The sequence below is a fragment of the Salvelinus fontinalis genome, chromosome 9, assembly GCF_029448725.1.
Source record: "Salvelinus fontinalis isolate EN_2023a chromosome 9, ASM2944872v1, whole genome shotgun sequence".
Classification (NCBI taxonomy): domain Eukaryota; kingdom Metazoa; phylum Chordata; class Actinopteri; order Salmoniformes; family Salmonidae; genus Salvelinus; species Salvelinus fontinalis.
Window position 1 is genome coordinate 8,010,197 of NC_074673.1, and position 21,710 is coordinate 8,031,906.

General features: G+C 44.8%; 1 protein-coding gene across 1 annotated transcript in view; it reads right to left on the minus strand.

Moving 5' to 3' along the window:
* Positions 1 to 3,950: 3,950 nt before the first annotated feature.
* Positions 3,951 to 21,710, minus strand: part of LOC129861990 (transmembrane and coiled-coil domain protein 3-like) — a 45,295-nt gene continuing 27,535 nt past the window's right edge. Inside the window, exons 2-8 of the mRNA XM_055933247.1 lie at positions 10,034 to 10,234; positions 9,781 to 9,870; positions 9,517 to 9,569; positions 8,729 to 8,980; positions 7,907 to 8,350; positions 7,362 to 7,497; positions 3,951 to 6,325 (exon numbers count right to left, since the gene is read on the minus strand). Of these exons, the coding sequence (XP_055789222.1) occupies positions 6,023 to 6,325; positions 7,362 to 7,497; positions 7,907 to 8,350; positions 8,729 to 8,980; positions 9,517 to 9,569; positions 9,781 to 9,870; positions 10,034 to 10,234 (1,479 nt within the window). The 3' untranslated portion in view covers positions 3,951 to 6,022. The remainder of the gene's footprint in view (positions 6,326 to 7,361; positions 7,498 to 7,906; positions 8,351 to 8,728; positions 8,981 to 9,516; positions 9,570 to 9,780; positions 9,871 to 10,033; positions 10,235 to 21,710) is intronic.

Sequence of the window (21,710 nt, forward strand, 5' to 3'; positions counted from 1 at the left end):
TGTAGGTGTTGTGACCCGTTTTTGTTGGTTATGTTGTCATAGTTGTGTCTAGGGGGGCATATGGGGGAGAGAATGCTGTCCCCTCCAGGTAGGTGTTGGTCCCCCTGTGTGCTGAGGGTGCCAGGTTCTTGTCCAGTTCTGGCATTTAGGTCGCCACAGACTAGTACATGTCCCTGGGCCTGGAAATTGTTGATCTCCCCCTCTAGGAAGGAAAAGCTATCATCATTAAAGTATGGGGATTATATTGGGGGGATATAGGTAGCACACATGAGAACATTATCTCTGTTAAGATAATTTCCTTATTCATTTCTAGCCAGATATAAAATGATCCTGTTTTGACTCATTTAATAGAGTGGGTTAGGTCTGCTCTATACCAAATTAGCATACCCTCTGAGTCTCTTCCCTGGTAGTTTGATGGATGCAACTACCAGCTCTCTGTAACCTAGAGGGCAACCAGTAGGTCCGTCTCCTCTATACCACACACCTGGTAGTTTGGTGGATGGGACTACCAGCTCTCTGTAACCTAGAGTGCAACCAGTGGGTCCATCTTCTTTATACCATGTTTCTTATAGGATGACAATGTCTGTATTTCCAATTTCTTTGATGAAGTCTGGGTTCCTGCTCTTTAGGCCAAAGGCAGATGACCTCTGACCTTTTATATTCCAAGATGAGATAGTAAAAGCTTTCCATGTTGTTTTTGTGTGGTTTAGGTTCCGGACCATCACAGTAGGTGTGAGCAGAGCATGTTGAGCAGCTACATTGGGGTTCGATAATTATAACAACAACAAAAAAAAATGGAGAAAGTATATTATTTTATAGTAGTACAGAAAGATTTGGTTTTACAAGTAATACTGTTTTCCTCATACAGGTAATGGTCATGCCCCCAAGACTAAACTCCTCTGTTATTGGTTATGGCGAGAGGTTAGCATGTCTTGGGGGTATGACCTTTAACCCTTCTGTAACTTTCTCACTCATCACTATTCACGATTCATTTAGGACTATGTGTAATCATGGTAGTATCTACATGAATGTAGAAGTGGTGAGAAACATATACTATTATATTATACTAAAAATGTGACTCCAAAAAGACACAATACATTATTTACCATTCATTTCTTTTTGAGCACAAATTAATCTGAAACACAAACAAAACAAAAAACAAATGCATCCAACAAGTTTGTCGAGTCACAAGGTTGATGTAGTCATTGCGTGCTAGGAATATGGGACCAAATACTAAACTTTATTTATACCAATATTTAGGGGTGTCAATAATTTGAGCCCTACCTTTGAGGGGAAAAAAAGTATTACTTGTTAAACAAAATCTTTCAAATGTGCAAATGTATTAGTATAAAATAATATAATTTCCCCCAAAAATATTGAGCATACAATATAGCTCAGTATATGAATTGTTTACTGTATATAGTCATTAGTTTGTACAGCACTTTGATATATCAGCTGATGTAAGAAGGGCTATATATATACATTTGACTTGATTTGTGTGTGTGTGTGTGTGTGTGTGTGTGTGTGTGTGTGTGTGTGTGTGTGTGTGTGTGTGTGTGTGTGTGTGTGTGTGTGTGTGTGTGTGTCACCTTACCGAGGCAGGGGTAATCTGTGTTTCCCCCCATTGTAGATGGGAGAGAACTTAATAATCATGTCATGAATTATATATTATGACCAGTAGAGGCCACTGTTGCACCACCAAAGTAACTATGCTTCATGATCTATGATGAAGCACTTACTCCAACTTGTGGGGTAGATCATATTAATCAATGCAAAAAACTCAGGCATGAATAAACTACCAATTACTTAATTTCATTTAATCCCTTAATTCATCATTTTGACCATTATTGTCATCCACACCACGCAGGTGGTATTCACAACTTTTTCCCAAGCAAATCAAACCGTCAACCACAACATGTCCACACTGATTCAAACACCTGGGATGGCAGGTAGCCTAGCCATGGGCCAGTAACCGAAAGGTCGCTGGATCGAATCCCCAATCTGACAAGGTAAAAAAATCTGTTGTTCTGCCCCTGAACACGGCAGTTAACCGGTAGGCCGTCATTGTAAATAAGAATTTGTTCTTAATTGACTTGCCTCGTTACATAAATAAAACAAATCATGGAGTGGTTTGTTGATTAAAAATGTTTGTTTAATTTAAACAGAATTGTCACATACAGAAAGGCACATAATACATGGGAACGAAAGCACAGATCAAATTCATAATCATTGCATGTACATTTTCAGGTTTATCAAAACGGAGGAACAAAGAATCTCAGTAATGCTTTATTTTACAACCCACCGTTTAGCAGGAAGTGTAGTTACTTACAAATTAAAACGGTAATTACGTGATAATTGCATTTAACACTTCGGTTTCGTTGAGATTCATTGAACCAATCAAGTACCATCTAAGGGTTACAAAATACCTCTTCTGGAGTGACCTGAATATTGTAACCCTAATACCATCTTAAACCGGGTTGTAAAATACCTCTTCTGGAGTGACCTGAATATTGTAACCCTAATACCATCTTAAACCGGGTTGTAAAATACAACGTTACCAGAATCCCATATTGTATATAGTCAGCAGCAGATGAACAACTAACAAGTCTGAGGTCAACACAAACAAACCAACAAACTAGAGGTGAAAGGTTATTAAAACAAACAAATATTAGATATGGTCCGTATTTGTAATGGAAAGTCCTCACAGATACCAGTTAGATACTAGTCCTCACACAGATACCAGTTAGATACTAGTCCTCACACAGATACCAGTGAGATACTAGTCCTCACACAGATACCAGTTAGATACTAGTCCTCACACAGATACCAGTTAGATACTAGCCCTCACACAGATACCAGTTAGATACTAGTCCTCACACAGATACCAGTTAGATACTAGTCCTCACACAGATACCAGTTAGATACTAGTCCTCACACAGATACCAGTTAGATACTAGTCCTCACACAGATACCAGTTAGATACTAGTCCTCACACAGATACCAGTTAGATACTAGCCCTCATACCAGTCTCTCCTCTCCTCAGACTCAGAATCACACATCAGTCCATAGACTCTTTTCAAGGCTCATCTTGAAGTACACCTGTAGTGTCCTCTGTCCACTGTGGAGTACACCTGTAGTGTCCTCTGTCCACCTGTAGTGTCCTCTGTCCACTTTGGAGTACACCTGTAGTGTCCTCTGTCCACCTGTAGTGTCCTCTGTAATAGAGTAGCTGGGCCGTTCCACAAAGTGAGTGTCTTTTGGGTCCCGTTGAAAATCCCAGTTATTTTGTTGCTTTGAGGTCATTTCTGAAGATGATTATTTATTGTGATTAGTCTTTAGGTCTGTCGCTCATTTTAAGGAAAAGGTGTGGAGTTAGTTGTCCAACTGAATGTATTCAACTGAAATGTGTCTTCCACATTTAACCCAACCCCTTTGAATCAGAGGTACGCTTTACACACATCGACAGAACAGTTAGTAGAACAACAGATTTTTACCTTGTCATCTCTGGGATTTGATCCAGCAACCTTTCGGTTACTGCCCCAACACTCTAACCACTAGGCCACCTGTCGCTCGGTCAACCCTGTTACATGAACTGAACTCTCGTTTTAATAAGGTGGAACTACTCCTTTAAAAAAAAAAAAAATCAAACGAAACATTGACCATCTAATAGTTAAATCATAGTCAAAGCAGGTGAGCTGGTCCTGCTCTTTTTGGCCGTTTTCTGGCGTTTTCTGGTGTTTTCTGGCGTTTTCTGGCGTTTTCTGGTGTAAAAGTGAGCGTGAACATTGCATTCAACTGCCCCTCCCTGTTGCACACACCACCTTCCGTTCCACCTGTCAGGAGGTTTATGGCTGATTTGAGAATAAATCGTAACAACCATGTAACGGTCAACCCCGTTACTTTATTTGGCACTTAATATAGTACTTTTCTTTCAATTTAAACTCTTGAGATGGTAAAACATGTTGGATTTATTAAGTTTATGACAGAATGTAAACATTTGTTGAAATCAAAGTTGTTTTTAAAAACCTTTTTAAACCAAATTTACACTTCTCAAACGTCACTGAATTGGTGGAACGACCCAACTATCACAGGAAAAGTGTTTCTCAGCGGGATGGTAAAATAACCCTGATATCACAGTGTTGTAGACAGTCCACTCTACTCAGCTATTCAGATTATTTATTACTATTGGAACTCTGTAAAACCGCATGAATGAAATCCCATGAGATATGTGAGTAGTGTAAGAGACTGAAGAAGAGACACCGTCCATATGTCTTTATGCTGTTTTTTTTTACGCTGTCTTTATATTGTCTTGATGTTTATGGAGCGATAACCTGGTGGGAAAACAAACTGATAATCCCATTGGATTGATTTTGTCTCAGGCAGAAGAAGTCTTATCACAAAACCTCAGTGGCCTTAGTAAGGATTCATCAGGCAACCATATATATACCCCCCCCCCCCCCGCCCAGACAGCACCTCATCACTTCTCTATAAATTATTTTCTAAATAAAAACAACAAAGAAGTCGTAAAAAAAAAACATGTATCAAACAACATATTGCACTTTTAACATTTATCCAATAAAATAAGTAAACAAACCAAGTCCGTTTTAAAAGACGTACGTGTGACTGCAGGCAATAAGGATGAAATGACGAACGTCTGTCCGTAAGACATGAAACAAAGTCCATAGGGTACGTCCCAAATGGCACCCTCGCTATATAGTGCACTACAGGCCCCATAGGGCTCTGGTCTAAAGTTGTGCACTACAGGCCCCATAGGGCTCTGGTCTAAAGTAGTGCACTACAGGCCCCATAGGGCTCTGGTCTAAAGTAGTGCACTACAGGCCCCATAGGGCTCTGGTCTAAAGTAGTGCACTACAGGCCCCATAGGGCTCTGGTCTAAAGTAGTGCACTACAGACCCCATAGGGCTCTGGTCTAAAGTAGTGCACTACAGGCCCCATAGGGCTCTGGTCAAAAGTAGTGCACTACAGGCCCCATAGGGCTCTGGTCAAAAGTAGTGCACTACAGGCCCCATAGGGCTCTGGTCAAAAGTAGTGCACTACAGGCCCCATAGGGCTCTGGTCAAAAGTAGTGCACTACAGGCCCCATAGGGCTCTGGTCTAAAGTAGTGCACTACAGGCCCCATAGGGCTCTGGTCAAAAGTAGTGCACTATAAAGGGAATAGGGTGCCTTTTGGGAAACAATCATTAAAAACATAAAACAAGATGTCCATGTGTATGTGTGTGTGTGTGTGTGTGTGTGTGTGTGTGTGTGTGTGTGTGTGTGTGTGTGTGTGTGTGTGTGTGTGTGTGTGTGTGTGTGTGTGTGTGTGTGTGTGTGTGTGTGTCCATGAAGACCGATGAACCTCTCCGACCATGAGACAACAGTGAGGCAACAGAACTGTGCACACTTGATGATTATGTTCCGTGACCAATCCGCCAATCCCCTCAGAGACAAGGGAGATTGAGATCCTATTGTATAATGAACAGTAAGTTAGTAACCGAGGTTTAACCAAGTCCCCGGTCTAAAACCATCAGTCTCGATCCCACTTCTTCTGATCTTCATCACTTACAAATACATCATTCTGATGGAGTTCTGACTGAGTCCGGAGACCACTTGTTACAGTGTGACGGTGGACTGCATCATCCTCTTCTGACCAATGGAAATCTTAGGAGTGAACAGGAAGTAGTTTCTCGTGATATGACTTAACATTGCGAGAACCAGCATGAATCAAGGATTACAACATTCTCAGCAGACTGTTGTTATGGTGTCTGTTCTAGTTGTGTGTTCGTTCTTGCACCTCACATTGACTTGATATTCAGTGTTATTCTGCCTGGTGAGATTAACCAGTCAGTGACCATGTTTTGACAGATCCATTCTCCCCCACCAGGCAGCACCAGGACCAACGGTATACAGTAGAACCTTACCACTGTAGGTTCTAATCACCTATAAATATACTATTTTGATGTTCTGCGCTCTGAGATCCATCCGGAGATCATTTGTTGCAGTGTGTGGTTGTGGACAGCATTAGGCTGACACCAGGACACTCTCCATAGCACGCTGAAAATGATCCCAGTTCTTCCAGAATAGCACCAGCAGACACATGCCCAGGAAGGTGCCCATCACGTGGCGTCGGCTCCTCAGGAGGGGCGCGGCGAACTTGGCGGCTGTGGAGACGCACACGAGGATCACGGTGACGAGGGCGAGCATGATGTTGATGCTCTTACCCAGAAGCACCCTGGCATCACTGGACTCGAGCTGTACAGTTTGTTGTTGCTGCTGCTGGAGCTCTAGCTTAGAGACCCGCGTCTGACACGACTCTAGAGCTTCCTATAGAGGTCGGAGGGTGAGAGGGAGGGAGAGAGAAGGAGGGTGGGGGGCGAGGAGGGGGAGGGAGGGAGGGAGGGAGGGAGGGAGGGAGGGAGGGAAACAGTGATCAATAAAGCATGTCTAGCTAACACAGCCTTGGGTTTAAACAGAGGAGCAATGGGATTGATTTCATATTGAAGGAGTTTATATACCCCTTTAACATGTCCAGTCCTCCTTCTCCTAGAATAGATTAGTACTTTATTGTTCATCTTGGAAAGCAAATTATTTTGCTTCCAACCTTCCCAGACACACTCATGACACATTTTGTAAGCACAGAGTGAACTGTAGTGCAGAGCCTCTAGTGCAGAGCCTCTTTAGCCTTGCTCAAGGGCACATTGGTAGTTAAGTAAGTAGTAACTTGTCTCGGCCAAAATGGTCCATAACAATGGCCCATAATGTAGGAGCTGTTTCTGTAGTGGGAGGCAGCTTGACGTACAAGTGCACCGCCAGAACAGGGTGCTATCTATCGTTTATTACCAGACCTTGGTAAAGGATTGTATGTAGTTATTATCCAGGGTGAAAATACATTTCTTCCAGCTACAGGACCTCCTAAGCGGAACATGTTGAGCGGTCTAATCATAGAATGACATATAGAATCCCTATTTGAACCACAACCAGTCATGATGTTTTTATCTGACTGTCAAACTATCACTTCAAAAGGCCCCTGTAAAGACTGCCTGCACACTTTCGTCCACTCTAAAATAATTCTCACAGCCATACAGTGCACTGTGCACCCTGCATTTGATGAATGAAAAGAGATCTCCCTGATTATCCATCTCCCTCTAGTAGGCCCGGTAAACTACCCTCTCCTCTCCTCTCCCCTCCCCTCCCCTCTCCTCTCCTCTCCTCTCCTCTCCTCTCCTCTCCTCTCCTCTCCTCTCCTCTCCTCTCCTCTCCTCTCCCCTCCCCTCTCCTCTCCACTCCTCTCCTCTCCTCTCCCCTCCCCTCTCCTCTCCTCTCCTCTCCTCTCCTCTCCTCTCCTCTCCTCCTACAGTACCTGTATATCCCTGGCTCTCTCGTAGGCCTGGTAGGCTACTCTCTCCTCGATGCTTGCCAGCTCCTGTTTCAGGTCGGCTGTTTCCGCCTGGTGGAGCTCTGTCAGATCATTCAGCTGGTCCTCCAAACGCTCATACCTACCAGGAAATAGAAGAAGAATGGGTTATTCACTCATACCCAACAGGAAATACAAATGTATACACAATGGTGATTGGTCAGTCACCGGAAATTTAGGTACATAGCAACAAGAACCGCTGGAGACAAGCAGAACAAAACAGCCAAATAAACAGCTGTTTTCCCAGCTTGGCATATAGAGGACTAACACCGTCTGTGTACTATACAAGTACAACCTAAGGTGCTGAGCACGCCAGCCATGTTGTTCCTGCTGTTGTAGCTGATACTACCGTGTTTAAATGGAGGTTCCCATTGCTGTGTGTTCTAACCTGTAGCTCACCTCCAGTAACATTCCTACAACATTCCTACAACACTCTGTAATGGGATCCAATTGCTGCCATGTGCCAGTAGAGTTACTGAGCGTAAACACACCTGTATCTTTCCTCCTGTAGCGTCTGGGTGATGAAACCGTAGTCTTTCTTGAACTGGGTCCTGAGTGTCTCCATGTCCTCCTCCAGCTGCCCCTGAGTCTCCCTGATCTCCCTCACCTCCTCCATGGTCAGGTCATGCCTCCCCTGGCCGTCCCCAACCTCCAGGCTCTGTCCAGGAGTCACTGCAGCCCCCAAACCCCCTTCTAGACCCAGGCCAACCCCATGAGCCAAGGTGTTCCCGTTGCTGTCCGCAGACAGGGACGTGCCAGAGGAACACTCGTCGTCGCTTGTGTACTTGGGGGTCGTTGTGGCGGCGGGGGTCGCTGTCTTCCCATCCCCGATGGTGCCGCTCAGGGCCCGCCCAGTGCCTTCACAGCGGAAGGAATTGGGCGTGTCCAGGGAGGTCTTGAGGTGGGCGATGTTGTCGGCACTGCCAAACTTATTCCTGGAGAAGGAGAAGATGAACTTTCATTATCTATCGTCATAGAAACACAGAGGTCAATGAATGATGTCATGATGATTCCATATCCACTGAGACAAGCTGTCTCTTCTGTCTGAGACCCAGAATCAATCCCAGGGGGCTTTGTTAGCTCACACACACAGGTCAATGTATGGTGACCTGATAAACACGCACGCACGCACGCACGCACGCACGCACGCACGCACGCACGCACACACACACACACACACACACACACACACACACACACACACACACACACACACACACACACACACACACACACACACACACACACACACACACACACACACACACACACACACACACACACACACGGTTGAAGCAGCACAGCATCAGTACCTGAGGAGGTTGGCAAAGTCCCGGGGCTTGCTGAAGAAGAATGGCGGTGAGAGTGAGACACCAGGCCCTACAGTCTTGATCTTGTCCGTGGGGTGTCGTCCACTACCGCTGCTCACGTTGCTCATGGTGAGACTCAGCCTGTCCTTGGAGGTCTCCTTGGGACTGCTGTGGTGTTTGGAGCTGGCGTCCTTCTCACTGCTGTCCTTCATCTTCTTATGATACTGCTCCAGCTTCTTCTGCATGTTGGCGATGCTGTGTCACAACACACGTCACAAAAGACTGTATCAAATGCATGGTTGGGTTTGGTTAAAAAGAGGTATCAAGAAGCTGGGGAATGTTTTCAACGTTTCAAGTGTATTGATGTGCTTGTTTCTGCAAGACCACTGTAGCTATTCAACATGCTTCTGACATATAGTTATTTAAGCAATAAGGCCCGAGGAGGTGTGGTATATGACCAATATACCACGGCTAAGGGCTGTTCTTAAGCATGACGCAACGCTGAGTGCCTGGATACAGCCCTTAGCCGTGGTATATTGTTCATATATCACAAACCTCTGAGGTGCCTTATTGCTATTATAAACTGGTTACCAACTTAGTTAGAGCTGTAAAAATAAATGTTTTGTCATACTCGTGGTATACAGTCTGATATACCACAGCTGTCAGCCAATCAGCATTCAGGGCTTGAACGGTCCAGTTTATAATTGGATTTAAAGTGCATTTAACCCCAAGTCACAACAGCACTTCACAACATAAAAACAAGGTTACAGAGAGGTAATATAAAACAGTACCTGTGGGCTGACTTCTGGTTCTTCTTCTCAAACACCTGCTTGATGCGTCCCACCTGCATTTTCACATTTACAGAATTAGACATTCAGCAATAAGACGCTCCTATCCAGAGTGACTTGCTATCAGTGCATTCACCATAGGTAGGTTTAACAAACGCTTATTAAACTTTCTTCAGTACTTCTTCTTCAGCCACTATATTCAGCATAATCAATGCCAGCAAGAAATGAAAAGTGTTAGTCAGGGTAAGAAAAAGTTGAGTTATCCACCTGCTGCTTGTCGGCACTGTTCACCAATTTCAGGTACTCTGCCACATTGTCGTCGCGAGCCTCCTGCTCAATCTTCAACTCCTCAGTCACCTAAAATAACAGAACGAATGTTATTATCCCCATATGGACATTCTGCTATGGCCTTGTGCATGCACTAAGAAATATCAAGATGATCAAGATGAACAAGACAAGACAGTCAAAGAAAAATAATAGTTCAGTCCATGTGTGATTCACTGAGAACTTCCTGATTTACCCGGAGGATCTTCTGCTGCAGGCTGTTGAGTCCGGGGGGCAGGGAGCGGTAGGAGGAGTCTAAGCTGCGGTGGGAGGAGTCTAGGTAGCGTTGGGAGTCTGGGATACCGCTCAGATCCAGATCTAGGTTGTTCTCCGAGCTGCCTCGACACATCGACTCCGGAATGTTCAGGCTGTTCCCTTCGCCACTGCTCCTTTCCGCCTGGAACACAACCACAGAACCTTCAGTCAGACACACTGGGAGGAACACAACCACAGAACCTTCAGTCAGACACACTGGGAGGAACACAACCACAGAACCTTCAGTCAGACACACTGGGAGGAACACAACCACAGAACCTTCAGTCAGACACACTGGGAGGAACACAACCACAGAACCTTCAGTCAGACACACTGGGAGGAACACAACCCAGGAACCTTCAGTCAGACACACTGGGAGGAACACAACCACAGAACCTTCAGTCAGACACACTGGGAGGAACACAACCACAGAACCTTCAGTCAGACACACTGGGAGGAACACAACCACAGAACCTTCCGTCAGACACACTGGGAGGAACACAACCACAGAACCTTCCGTCAGACACTGGAAGGAACACAACCACAGAACCTTCAGTCAGACACACTGGGAGGAACACAACCACAGAACCTTCAGTCAGAGACACTGGGAGGAACACAACCACAGAACCTTCCGTCAGACACTGGAAGGAACACAACCACAGAACCTTCCGTCAGACACACTGGGAGGAACACAACCACAGAACCTTCAGTCAGACACTGGGAGGAACACAACCACAGAACCTTCCGTCAGACACACTGGGAGGAACACAACCACAGAACCTTCCGTCAGACACACTGGGAGGAACACAACCACAGAACCTTCCGTCAGACACTGGAAGGAACACAACCACAGAACCTTCCGTCAGACACTGGAAGGAACACAACCACAGAACCTTCCGTCAGACACACTGGGAGGAACACAACCACAGAACCTTCCGTCAGACACACTGGGAGGAACACAACCACAGAACCTTCCGTCAGACACACTGGGAGGAACACAACCACAGAACCTTCCGTCAGACACACTGGGAGGAACACAACCACAGAACCTTCAGTCAGACACTGGAAGGAACACAACCACAGAACCTTCAGTCAGACAGACACTGGAAGGAACACAACCACAGAACCTTCAGTCAGACACTGGAAGGAACACAACCACAGAACCTTCCGTCAGACAGACACTGGAAGGAACACAACCACAGAACCTTCCGTCAGACACACTGGGAGGAACACAACCACAGAACCTTCAGTCAGACACTGGAAGGAACACAACCACAGAACCTTCAGTCAGACACTGGAAGGAACACAACCACAGAACCTTCCGTCAGACACACTGGGAGGAACACAACCACAGAACCTTCCGTCAGACACTGGAAGGAACACAACCACAGAACCTTCCGTCAGACAGACACTGGAAGGAACACAACCACAGAACCTTCAGTCAGACACTGGAAGGAACACAACCACAGAACCTTCAGTCAGACAGACACTGGAAGGAACACAACCACAGAACCTTCCGTCAGACAGACACTGGAAGGAACACAACCACAGAACCTTCCGTCAGACACTGGAAGGAACACAACCACAGAACCTTCAATCAGACAGACACTGGAAGGAACACAACCACAGAACCTTCCGTCAGACACTGGAAGGAACACAACCACAGAACCTTCCGTCAGAGACACTGGAAGGAACACAACCACAGAACCTTCCGTCAGACACTGGAAGGAACACAACCACAGAACCTTCCGTCAGACACTGGAAGGAACACAACCACAGAACCTTCCGTCAGACAGACACTGGAAGGAACACAACCACAGAACCTTCCGTCAGACACTGGAAGGAGCACAACCACAGAACCTTCCATCAGACACTGGAAGGAACACAACCACAGAACCTTCCGTCAGACACTGGAAGGAACACAACCACAGAACCTTCCGTCAGACACTGGAAGGAACACAACCACAGAACCTTCCGTCAGACACTGGAAGGAACACAACCACAGAACCTTCCGTCAGACACTGGAAGGAACACAACCACAGAACCTTCAGTCAGACAGACACTGGAAGGAACACAACCACAGAACCTTCAGTCAGAGACACTGGGAGGAACACAACCACAGAACCTTCAGTCAGAGACACTGGAAGGAACAGAACAATAGAACCTTCAGTCAGAGACACTGGAAGGAACAGAACAATAGAACCTTCAGTCAGAGACACCGGAAGGAACAGAACAATAGAACCTTCAGTCAGAGACACTGGAAGGAACAGAACCACAGAACCTTCAGTCAGAGACACTGGAAGGAACAGAACAATATAACCTTCAGTCAGAGACACTGGAAGGAACAGAACCACAGAACCTTCAGTCAGAGACACTGGAAGGAACAGAACAATAGAACCTTCAGTCAGACAGACACTGGAAGGAACACAACCACAGAACCTTCAGTCAGAGACACTGGAAGGAACACAACCACAGAACCTTCAGTCAGACAGACACTGGAAGGAACAGAACAATATAACCTTCAGTCAGAGACACTGGAAGGAACATAACAATAGAACCTTCAGTCAGAGACACTGGAAGGAACAGAACAATAGAACCTTCAGTCAGAGACACTGGAAGGAACACAAGCACAGAACCTTCAGTCCGACAGACACTGGAAGGAACAGAACAATAGAACCTTCAGTCAGAGACACTGGAAGGAACAGAACAATAGAACCTTCAGTCAGAGACACTGGAAGGAACAGAACAATAGAACCTTCAGTCAGAGACACTGGAAGGAACAGAACAATAGAACCTTCAGTCAGAGACACTGGAAGGAACAGAACAATAGAACCTTCAGTCAGAGACACTGGAAGGAACAGAACCACAGAACCTTCAGTCAGAGACACTGGAAGGAACAGAACCACAGAACCTTCAGTCAGAGACACTGGAAGGAACACAACCACAGAACCTTCAGTCAGACAGACACTGGAAGGAACACAACCACAGAACCTTCAGTCAGAGACACTGGAAGGAACACAACCACAGAACCTTCAGTCAGAGACACTGGAAGGAACACAACCACAGAACCTTCAGTCAGAGACACTGGAAGGAACAGAACAATAGAACCTTCAGTCAGACAGACACTGGAAGGAACACAACCACAGAACCTTCAGTCAGACAGACACTGAAAGGAACAGAACCACAGAACCTTCAGTCAGAGACACTGGAAGGAACAGAACAATAGAACCTTCAGTCAGACAGACACTGGAAGGAACACAACCACAGAACCTTCAGTCAGACAGACACTGAAAGGAACAGAACCACAGAACCTTCAGTCAGAGACACCGGAAGGAACACAACCACAGAACCTTCAGTCAGACAGACACTGGAAGGAACACAACCACAGAACCTTCAGTCAGAGACACTGGAAGGAACACAACCACAGAACCTTCAGTCAGAGACACTGGAAGGAACAGAACCACAGAACCTTCAGTCAGAGACACTGGAAGGAACAGAACCACAGAACCTTCAGTCAGACAGACACTGGAAGGAACAGAACCACAGAACCTTCAGTCAGAGACACTGGAAGGAACAGAACCACAGAACCTTCAGTCAGACAGACACTGAAAGGAACAGAACAATAGAACCTTCAGTCAGAGACACTGGAAGGAACACAACCACAGAACCTTCAGTCAGAGACACTGGAAGGAACAGAACAATAGAACCTTCAGTCAGAGACACTGGAAGGAACAGAACCACAGAACCTTCAGTCAGAGACACTGGAAGGAACAGAACCACAGAACCTTCAGTCAGACAGACACTGGAAGGAACAGAACCACAGAACCTTCAGTCAGAGACACTGGAAGGAACAGTACCACAGAACCTTCAGTCAGACAGACACTGGAAGGAACAGAACAATAGAACCTTCAGTCAGAGACACTGGAAGGAACAGAACCACAGAACCTTCAGTCAGAGACACTGGAAGGAACAGAACCACAGAACCTTCAGTCAGACAGACACTGGAAGGAACAGAACCACAGAACCTTCAGTCAGAGACACTGGAAGGAACAGAACCACAGAACCTTCAGTCAGACAGACACTGGAAGGAACAGAACAATAGAACCTTCAGTCAGACAGACACTGGAAGGAACAGAACCACAGAACCTTCAGTCAGAGACACTGGAAGGAACAGAACCACAGAACCTTCAGTCAGAGACACTGGAAGGAACACAACCACAGAACCTTCAGTCAGAGACACTGGAAGGAACAGAACCACAGAACCTTCAGTCAGACAGACACTGGAAGGAACAGAACCACAGAACCTTCAGTCAGAGACACTGGAAGGAACAGTACCACAGAACCTTCAGTCAGACAGACACTGAAAGGAACATAACAATAGAACCTTCAGTCAGAGACACTGGAAGGAACATAACAATAGAACCTTCAGTCAGAGACACTGGAAGGAACAGAACAATAGAACCTTCAGTCAGAGACACTGGAAGGAACAGAACCACAGAACCTTCAGTCAGACAGACACTGGAAGGAACAGAACAATAGAACCTTCAGTCAGAGACACTGGAAGGAACAGAACCACAGAACCTTCAGTCAGAGACACTGGAAGGAACACAACCACAGAACCTTCAGTCAGACAGACACTGGAAGGAACAGAACAATAGAACCTTCAGTCAGAGACACTGGAAGGAACAGAACAATAGAACCTTCAGTCAGAGACACTGGAAGGAACAGAACCACAGAACCTGCAGTCAGAGACACTGGAAGGAACAGAACAATAGAACCTTCAGTCAGAGACACTGGAAGGAACAGAACCACAGAACCTTCAGTCAGAGACACTGGAAGGAACAGAACCACATCTTTATTTATCCATTTGTTTTATTTATTTAACTAGCAAGTCAGTTAAGAACAAATTCTTATTTACAATACTGGCCTACCGGGGAACAACAACAGATTTTTTTACCTTGTCAGCTTAGGGATTCAAACCAGCAACCTTTCAGTTACTGGCCCAATGCTCTAACCACTAGGCTACCTGCCACCCCAACAGTGACAATGGTGTCACAGTACCCAGTCCCACCACACAATGGATTTACTAACACTTTACATAAAGTGAAAGGGGGATACCTAGTCAGTTGTATAGGGAAAGGGGGATACCTAGTCAGTTGTATAGGGAAAGGGGGATACCTAGTCAGTTGTATAGGGAAAGGGGGATACCTAGTCAGTTGTATAGGGAAAGGGGGATACCTAGTCAGTTGTATAGGGAAAGGGGGATACCTAGTCAGTTGTATAGGGAAAGGGGGATACCTAGTCAGTTGTATAGGGAAAGGGGGATACCTAGTCAGTTGTATAGGGAAAAGGGGATACCTAGTCAGTTGTATTGGGAAAGGGGGATACCTAGTCAGTTGTATAGGGAAAGGGGGATACCTAGTCAGTTGTATAGGGAAAGGGGGATACCTAGTCAGTTGTATAGGGAAAGGGGGATACCTAGTCAGTTGTATAGGGAAAGGGGGATACCTAGTCAGTTGTATAGGGAAAGGGGGATACCTAGTCAGTTGTATAGGGAAAAGGGGATACCTAGTCAGTTGTATAGGGAAAGGGGGATACCTAGTCAGTTGTATAGGGAAAGGGGGATACCTAGTCAGTTGTATAGGGAAAGGGGGATACCTAGTCAGTTGTACAACTGAATTCCTTCAACTGAAATGTGTGTTCCACATTTAACCCAACTCCTCTGAATCAGAGAGGTGCTGGGGGGGGGGGGCTGCCTTAAATCGACATCCACGGCGCCCGGGGAACAGTGGGTTAATTACCTTCCTCAGGGGCAGAACAACACATTTTACCTTGTCAGCTCGGGGATTCGATCCAGCAACCTTTCGGTTCCTGGCCCAACGCTCTAACCACTAGGTTACCATACTTAATAAAGGACTCATAAAGGGTGTGTAAGTAGTTTATAAACTGGTAATCATTAGCTTATATATCATTTATGGACCTGCTTAAACTACAGAACCGCAAGTCAATCAGACACTCAGAGAAATGGATTTCAAAACCAAAAGGATGTTTACTGGGAATGAGAAACTGTCTGACTCATGAAGCCAACTAAGTCACAGAGAGCTGTGGAGGCCAGCTGGCCAACATCTAGACAATAATACAATGTCCCATTCAATCCCCTGACTGACGAGACACACTCCCCTGGAAAGCATGAACATATCTAGATTGACACAGAGGCTATTCCAAATATGTGTTCCAAATACCTACTTTTCTGTGTGTGTGTGTGTGTGTGTGTGTGTGTGTGTGTGTGTGTGTGTGTGTGTGTGTGTGTGTGTGTGTGTGTGTGTGTGTGTGTGTGTGTGTGTGTGTGTGTGTGTGTGTAAATCCCTTATTTGTCACGTCTATTATATTTTGGGACCCAGCTCCTAATTTCTTTACGCTGTGGCAGGATGATGGCCATATTATGAGTAATGATTATGAGAAATGGAGCCCATACATCTAGGTCAAAGATAATGACAGAGCAACACACACACACACACCCCCAGCGACACAGTCAGAAAATCCCCCTACTGTACTAGACAGTAAGCCATGGGTTTTACTGTGCTGATGCACCACTCTCCTATGACATCAACATGTTTCTCATGAATGCACCACACTCAGAAAATCTCTACTAGCAAGTAGCTAGTCATTGGTTTCACTATAATGCACCATTTTCCCATGACAACTACACAATGTACTTATCTTCCTATGACAACTACACAATGTACTTATCTTCCTATGACAACTACACAATGTACTTATTTTCCTATGACGACTACACAATGTACTTATTTTCCTATGACAACTACACAATGTACTTATTTTCCTATGACAACTACACAATGTACTTATCTTCCTATGACAACTACACAATGTACTTATCTTCCTATGACAACTACACAATGTACTTATTTTCCTATGACATCAACTGATTGTTATTATTTCTCTACGGCAATCATGTCAACTCATACTTTTCAAGTTCCTATGGAATCAACACATACAATTCCCCTCCCTATTAGGACTAGTAAGTGTTTTTCATTTGTTTTTACTGTAATGCACCATTTTCCTATGGTATCAACACACTCTTAACATGCCGATACAGTTTTGTATTTTAGGGAAGTGAAACAGCGTTACTAATCTGATATTTACATACCATGCTGACACCGGCAACTTAGAGATAGAATCTACACCACAACTGACTAGAAACAAACATAGGCCTTACATTTAAGAAATCGCTCAAATCGCTCAATTAATATTGGTTGGGATTAGGGTTTCTGTTGCAATGTGGTGTTCACGTGGCCTTCACTAAAGTACGGCCTGCTACAGAGCTAATCAAGATGAAGTGGACAAACCGTTGAGTGAGAATATTACATGATGTGTAAATATTAAACTTCATAATTACGAGAAGAAAAACAAAGCTGTAACACGTCTGTAAGTGTTTTAATATTTTATAAGATTGAGGTGACAGGGCTGAAACCATAGCAACCACAGTACGTTCTAATTAAGAGAAAAGACAAACACACCACCAACAAGCTGCTAAATCTTTATCAGTGTAGGTTCACAAAAAGCATGTACTGTTAGCCTAACCTTTTGCAACACTGATTATGACGGCAATGTGAGGTGAACACAGACATCATAAAACATACGACTGTAGGAGAAATGTTGTAACTTAACCCCTCGATCAATGTACAAATGACCCTCTATGCCCTTTATAATGCACTACTTTCACCAGGACCCAAAGGAAGTAGAGCACTGCAAAGGGCATAGGGTGTCATTTGGGACAACTCAATGTGAGGACAGACAGAACAACAACACAGCCTTATCCTTGATCAATGAACTGTCACACAGTTGGCTGGTTCTCAGACCAGCACTTAGGCTAACAACCACTAAACGCGTGGTTTTGGGTGTGTGTGTGTGTGTGTGTGTGTGCGTGCGTGCGTGCGTGCGTGCGTGTGTGGGTGTGGGTGTGTGGTGGCCCAACCAGACTTACCAGTCCTTCACTACTATTTAACATTTCAGCACATTATAAGTTACATGACAGCTACCTGCCTCATGACTGTCTGTCAGGTGAAACCTTGAGAAGGTACGGGTTACACAAACAGACTGGTTGTTTTGACACACACACACACACACTCACTAACACAAACAAAAAGACACACACACACACACACACACTCACTAACACAAACAAAAAGACACACACACGCACGCACACACGCACGCACGCACGCACGCACACACACACACACACACACACACACACACACACACAAAGAGAGAGACACTCACTAACACAAACAAAAAGACACACACACACACACACAAAGAGAGAGACACTCACTAACACACACAAAAAGACAAACACACACACACACAACCACACACACACACACACACACACACACACAAAGAGAGAGACACTCACTAACACACACAAAAAGACACACACACACACACAACCACACACAACCACACACAACCACACACACACACACAACCACACACACACACACACACACACACACACACACACACACACACACACACACACACACACACACACACACACACACACACACACTCACACACACACACACACACACACACACACACAGTCACATTCAGCTCAACACTTCTTCTTTTCATTCCTGTCACTGTCAGTATTTTGGTATGTTATAAAACTGTATCAAGCTCTTGGTAGCCTATATTTAGTAACACCAAATTGCTGTAACTCTGAAATGTGTGTTCATACAACATTTATACTGCCACCCAAGGGTTAGATGTGTTTTATAAGGCCACAACAAAGGCATACTAATATAAAAATTACTCAAGTCATCATTCACCAATCAGTTACTATCGGGCAAAACATAACCCAAAACACAACCCAAAACACAACCCAAAACATAACCCAATACACAACCCAAAACATAACCCAAAACACAACCCAAAACACAACCCAAAACACAACCCAAAACACAACCCAAAACACAACCCAATACACAACCGAAACCAACTGCAAATGCATTCAAGTCACAAACTTGATGTAGTCATTACATGCAAGAAATACGTGGAGGGGAAAAAATCTACTTTTGACTACTTTGATAAACCATTTGTGCAAATACACATGGGGAAATAGATACACTATATATACAAATGTATGTGGACATCCCTTCAAATAAGTGGATTCAGCTATTTCAGCCACAACCGTTGCTGACATGTGTATAAAATCGAGCACACAGACATGCAATCTCCATCAACAAACATTGGCAGTAGAATGGCCTTACTGAAGATCTCAGTGACTTTCAACATGGCATCGTCATAGGACGCCACCTTTTCAACAAGTCAGTTCGTCACATTTCTGCCCTGCTAGAGCTTTCTCGGTCAACTGTAAGTGCTGTTATTGTGAAGTGGAAACGTCTATGAGCAACAATGGCTCAGCCGCAGAGTGGTAGGCCACACAAGCTCACAGAATGGGACCTCCGAGTGATGAAGTGCTTAGTGTGTTTAAATTGTCTGTTCTCGGTTGTCAGCACAAAAACTGTTCGTCAGGAGCTTCATGAAATTGGTTTCCATGGCCAAGCAGCCGCACACAGCCTAAGATCACCATGTGCAATGCCAAGCATCGGTTTGAGTGGTGTAACGCTCGCCGCCATTAGACACTGGAGCAGTGGAAACTCGTTCTCTGGAGTGATGAATCACGCTTCACCGTCTGGCAGTCTGATGGACGAATCTGGGTTTGGCGGATGCCAGGAGAACACTACCTGCCCCAATGCATAGTGCAAACTGTAAAGGTTGGTGGAGGAGCAATAATGGTCTGGGGCTGTTTTTCATGGTTTGTGCTAGACCCCTCAGTTTCAGTGAAGGGAATTCTTAACGCTACAGCATACAATGACATTCTAGACGATTCTGTGCTTCCAAATTTGTGGGAAAAGTTTGAGGAAGTCAATTTCCAGTTTCAGCATGACAATGCCCCCGTGCACAAAGCTAGGTCCATACAGAAATGGTTTATCAAGATCAGTGTGAAAGAACTTGACTGGCTTGCACAGAGCCCTGACCTCAACCCCATCAAACACATTTGGGATGAATTGGAACGCCGACTGCGAGCCAGGCATAATCACCCAACATCAGTGTCCGACCTCACTAATGCTCTTGTGGCTGAATGGAAGCAAGTCCCCGCAGCAATGTTCCAACATCTAGTGGAAAGCCTTCCCAGAAGAGTGGAGGCTGTTATAGCAGCAAAGACCCATAATTTTGGAATGAGATGTTCGACGAGCAGGTGTCCACACATAACTGTACCACCTATCACACTTTCACAAAAAACATGAAGACATGGCTAAAGGTCAATCAGATTTGTGAACATAATCCCTAGCTGTGTATTGCCGCTTTCCATGTTGTCTGTTGTCTGTAGCTTGTGAGGTGTGGAAACACTTGGTTGCTTTTATGGATTTTGTCTTGTTGCTTTTTGTTCTATGTTGCTCTGTCTGTATGCTATGTCTTGCTTGTCCTATGATGCTCTGTGTGTGCACACTGCTCAATGATTGTCTGTATTGTAATTGTTTTTAATAACCTGCCCAGGGACTGCGGTTGAAAATTAGCCGGCTGGCTAAAACCGGCACTTTTACTGAAACGTTGATTAATGTGCACTGTCCCTGTAAAAATAAAATAAACTCAAACATACTTTTGGTCATGTACTGTACATATAGTGCTTTCATTTCTAAACGGTAAAATAGATATGTATGAAAATACCCATGAATAAAAGGTGACACTCTGTACTGTCGCCTCACATGAAACATTTGATCTCAAAGCCAAAATGCTGGAGTTTAGAGCGACATTGAACATTTTAGCTTCATTGTCCAAATACACTGAGTGTACAAAACAGTAGGAACACCTACGCTTCCATGACAGACTGACCAGGTGAATCCTTATTGATGTCACCGTTTAAATCTACTTCAGTCAGGGTAGATGATTGAGTGTAGGGGAGGATTATTTTTTTTAAAGTCTTGAGACAATTGAGACATGGCTTGTGTGTGTGCCATTCAGAGGGTGAATGGGCAAGACAAAATATTTAAATGCCTTTGAACAGGGTATGGTAGTAGGTGCCAGGAGCACCGGTTTGAGTGTGTCAAGAACTGCAACGCTGCTGGGTTTTTCACACTCAACCGTTTCCTGTGTGCATCAAGAATGGTCCACCACCTAATGGACATCCAGCCAACTTGACACAACTTGGGAAGAATTGGAGTCAACATGGGCCAGCATCCCTGTGGAACGCTTTCCATACCTTGTAGAGTCCATGACCCGACCAATTGAGGCTGTTCCGAGGGCAAAAGGGGGAGCAACTCAATATTAGGAAGGTGTTCCTAATGTTTTGAAGTTACTATTTTTCTGTCTATCGTAGCATGTAGCTACTGTATCTGTCATTCTATCGTAGCATGTAGCTACTGTATCTGTCATTCTATCGTAGCAGGTAGCTATTGTATCTGTCTATCGTAGCATGTAGCTACTTTATCTGTCATTCTATCGTAGCAGGTAGCTACTTTATCTGTCTATCGTAGCATGTAGCTACTGTATCTGTCTATCGTAGCATGTAGCTACTGTATCTG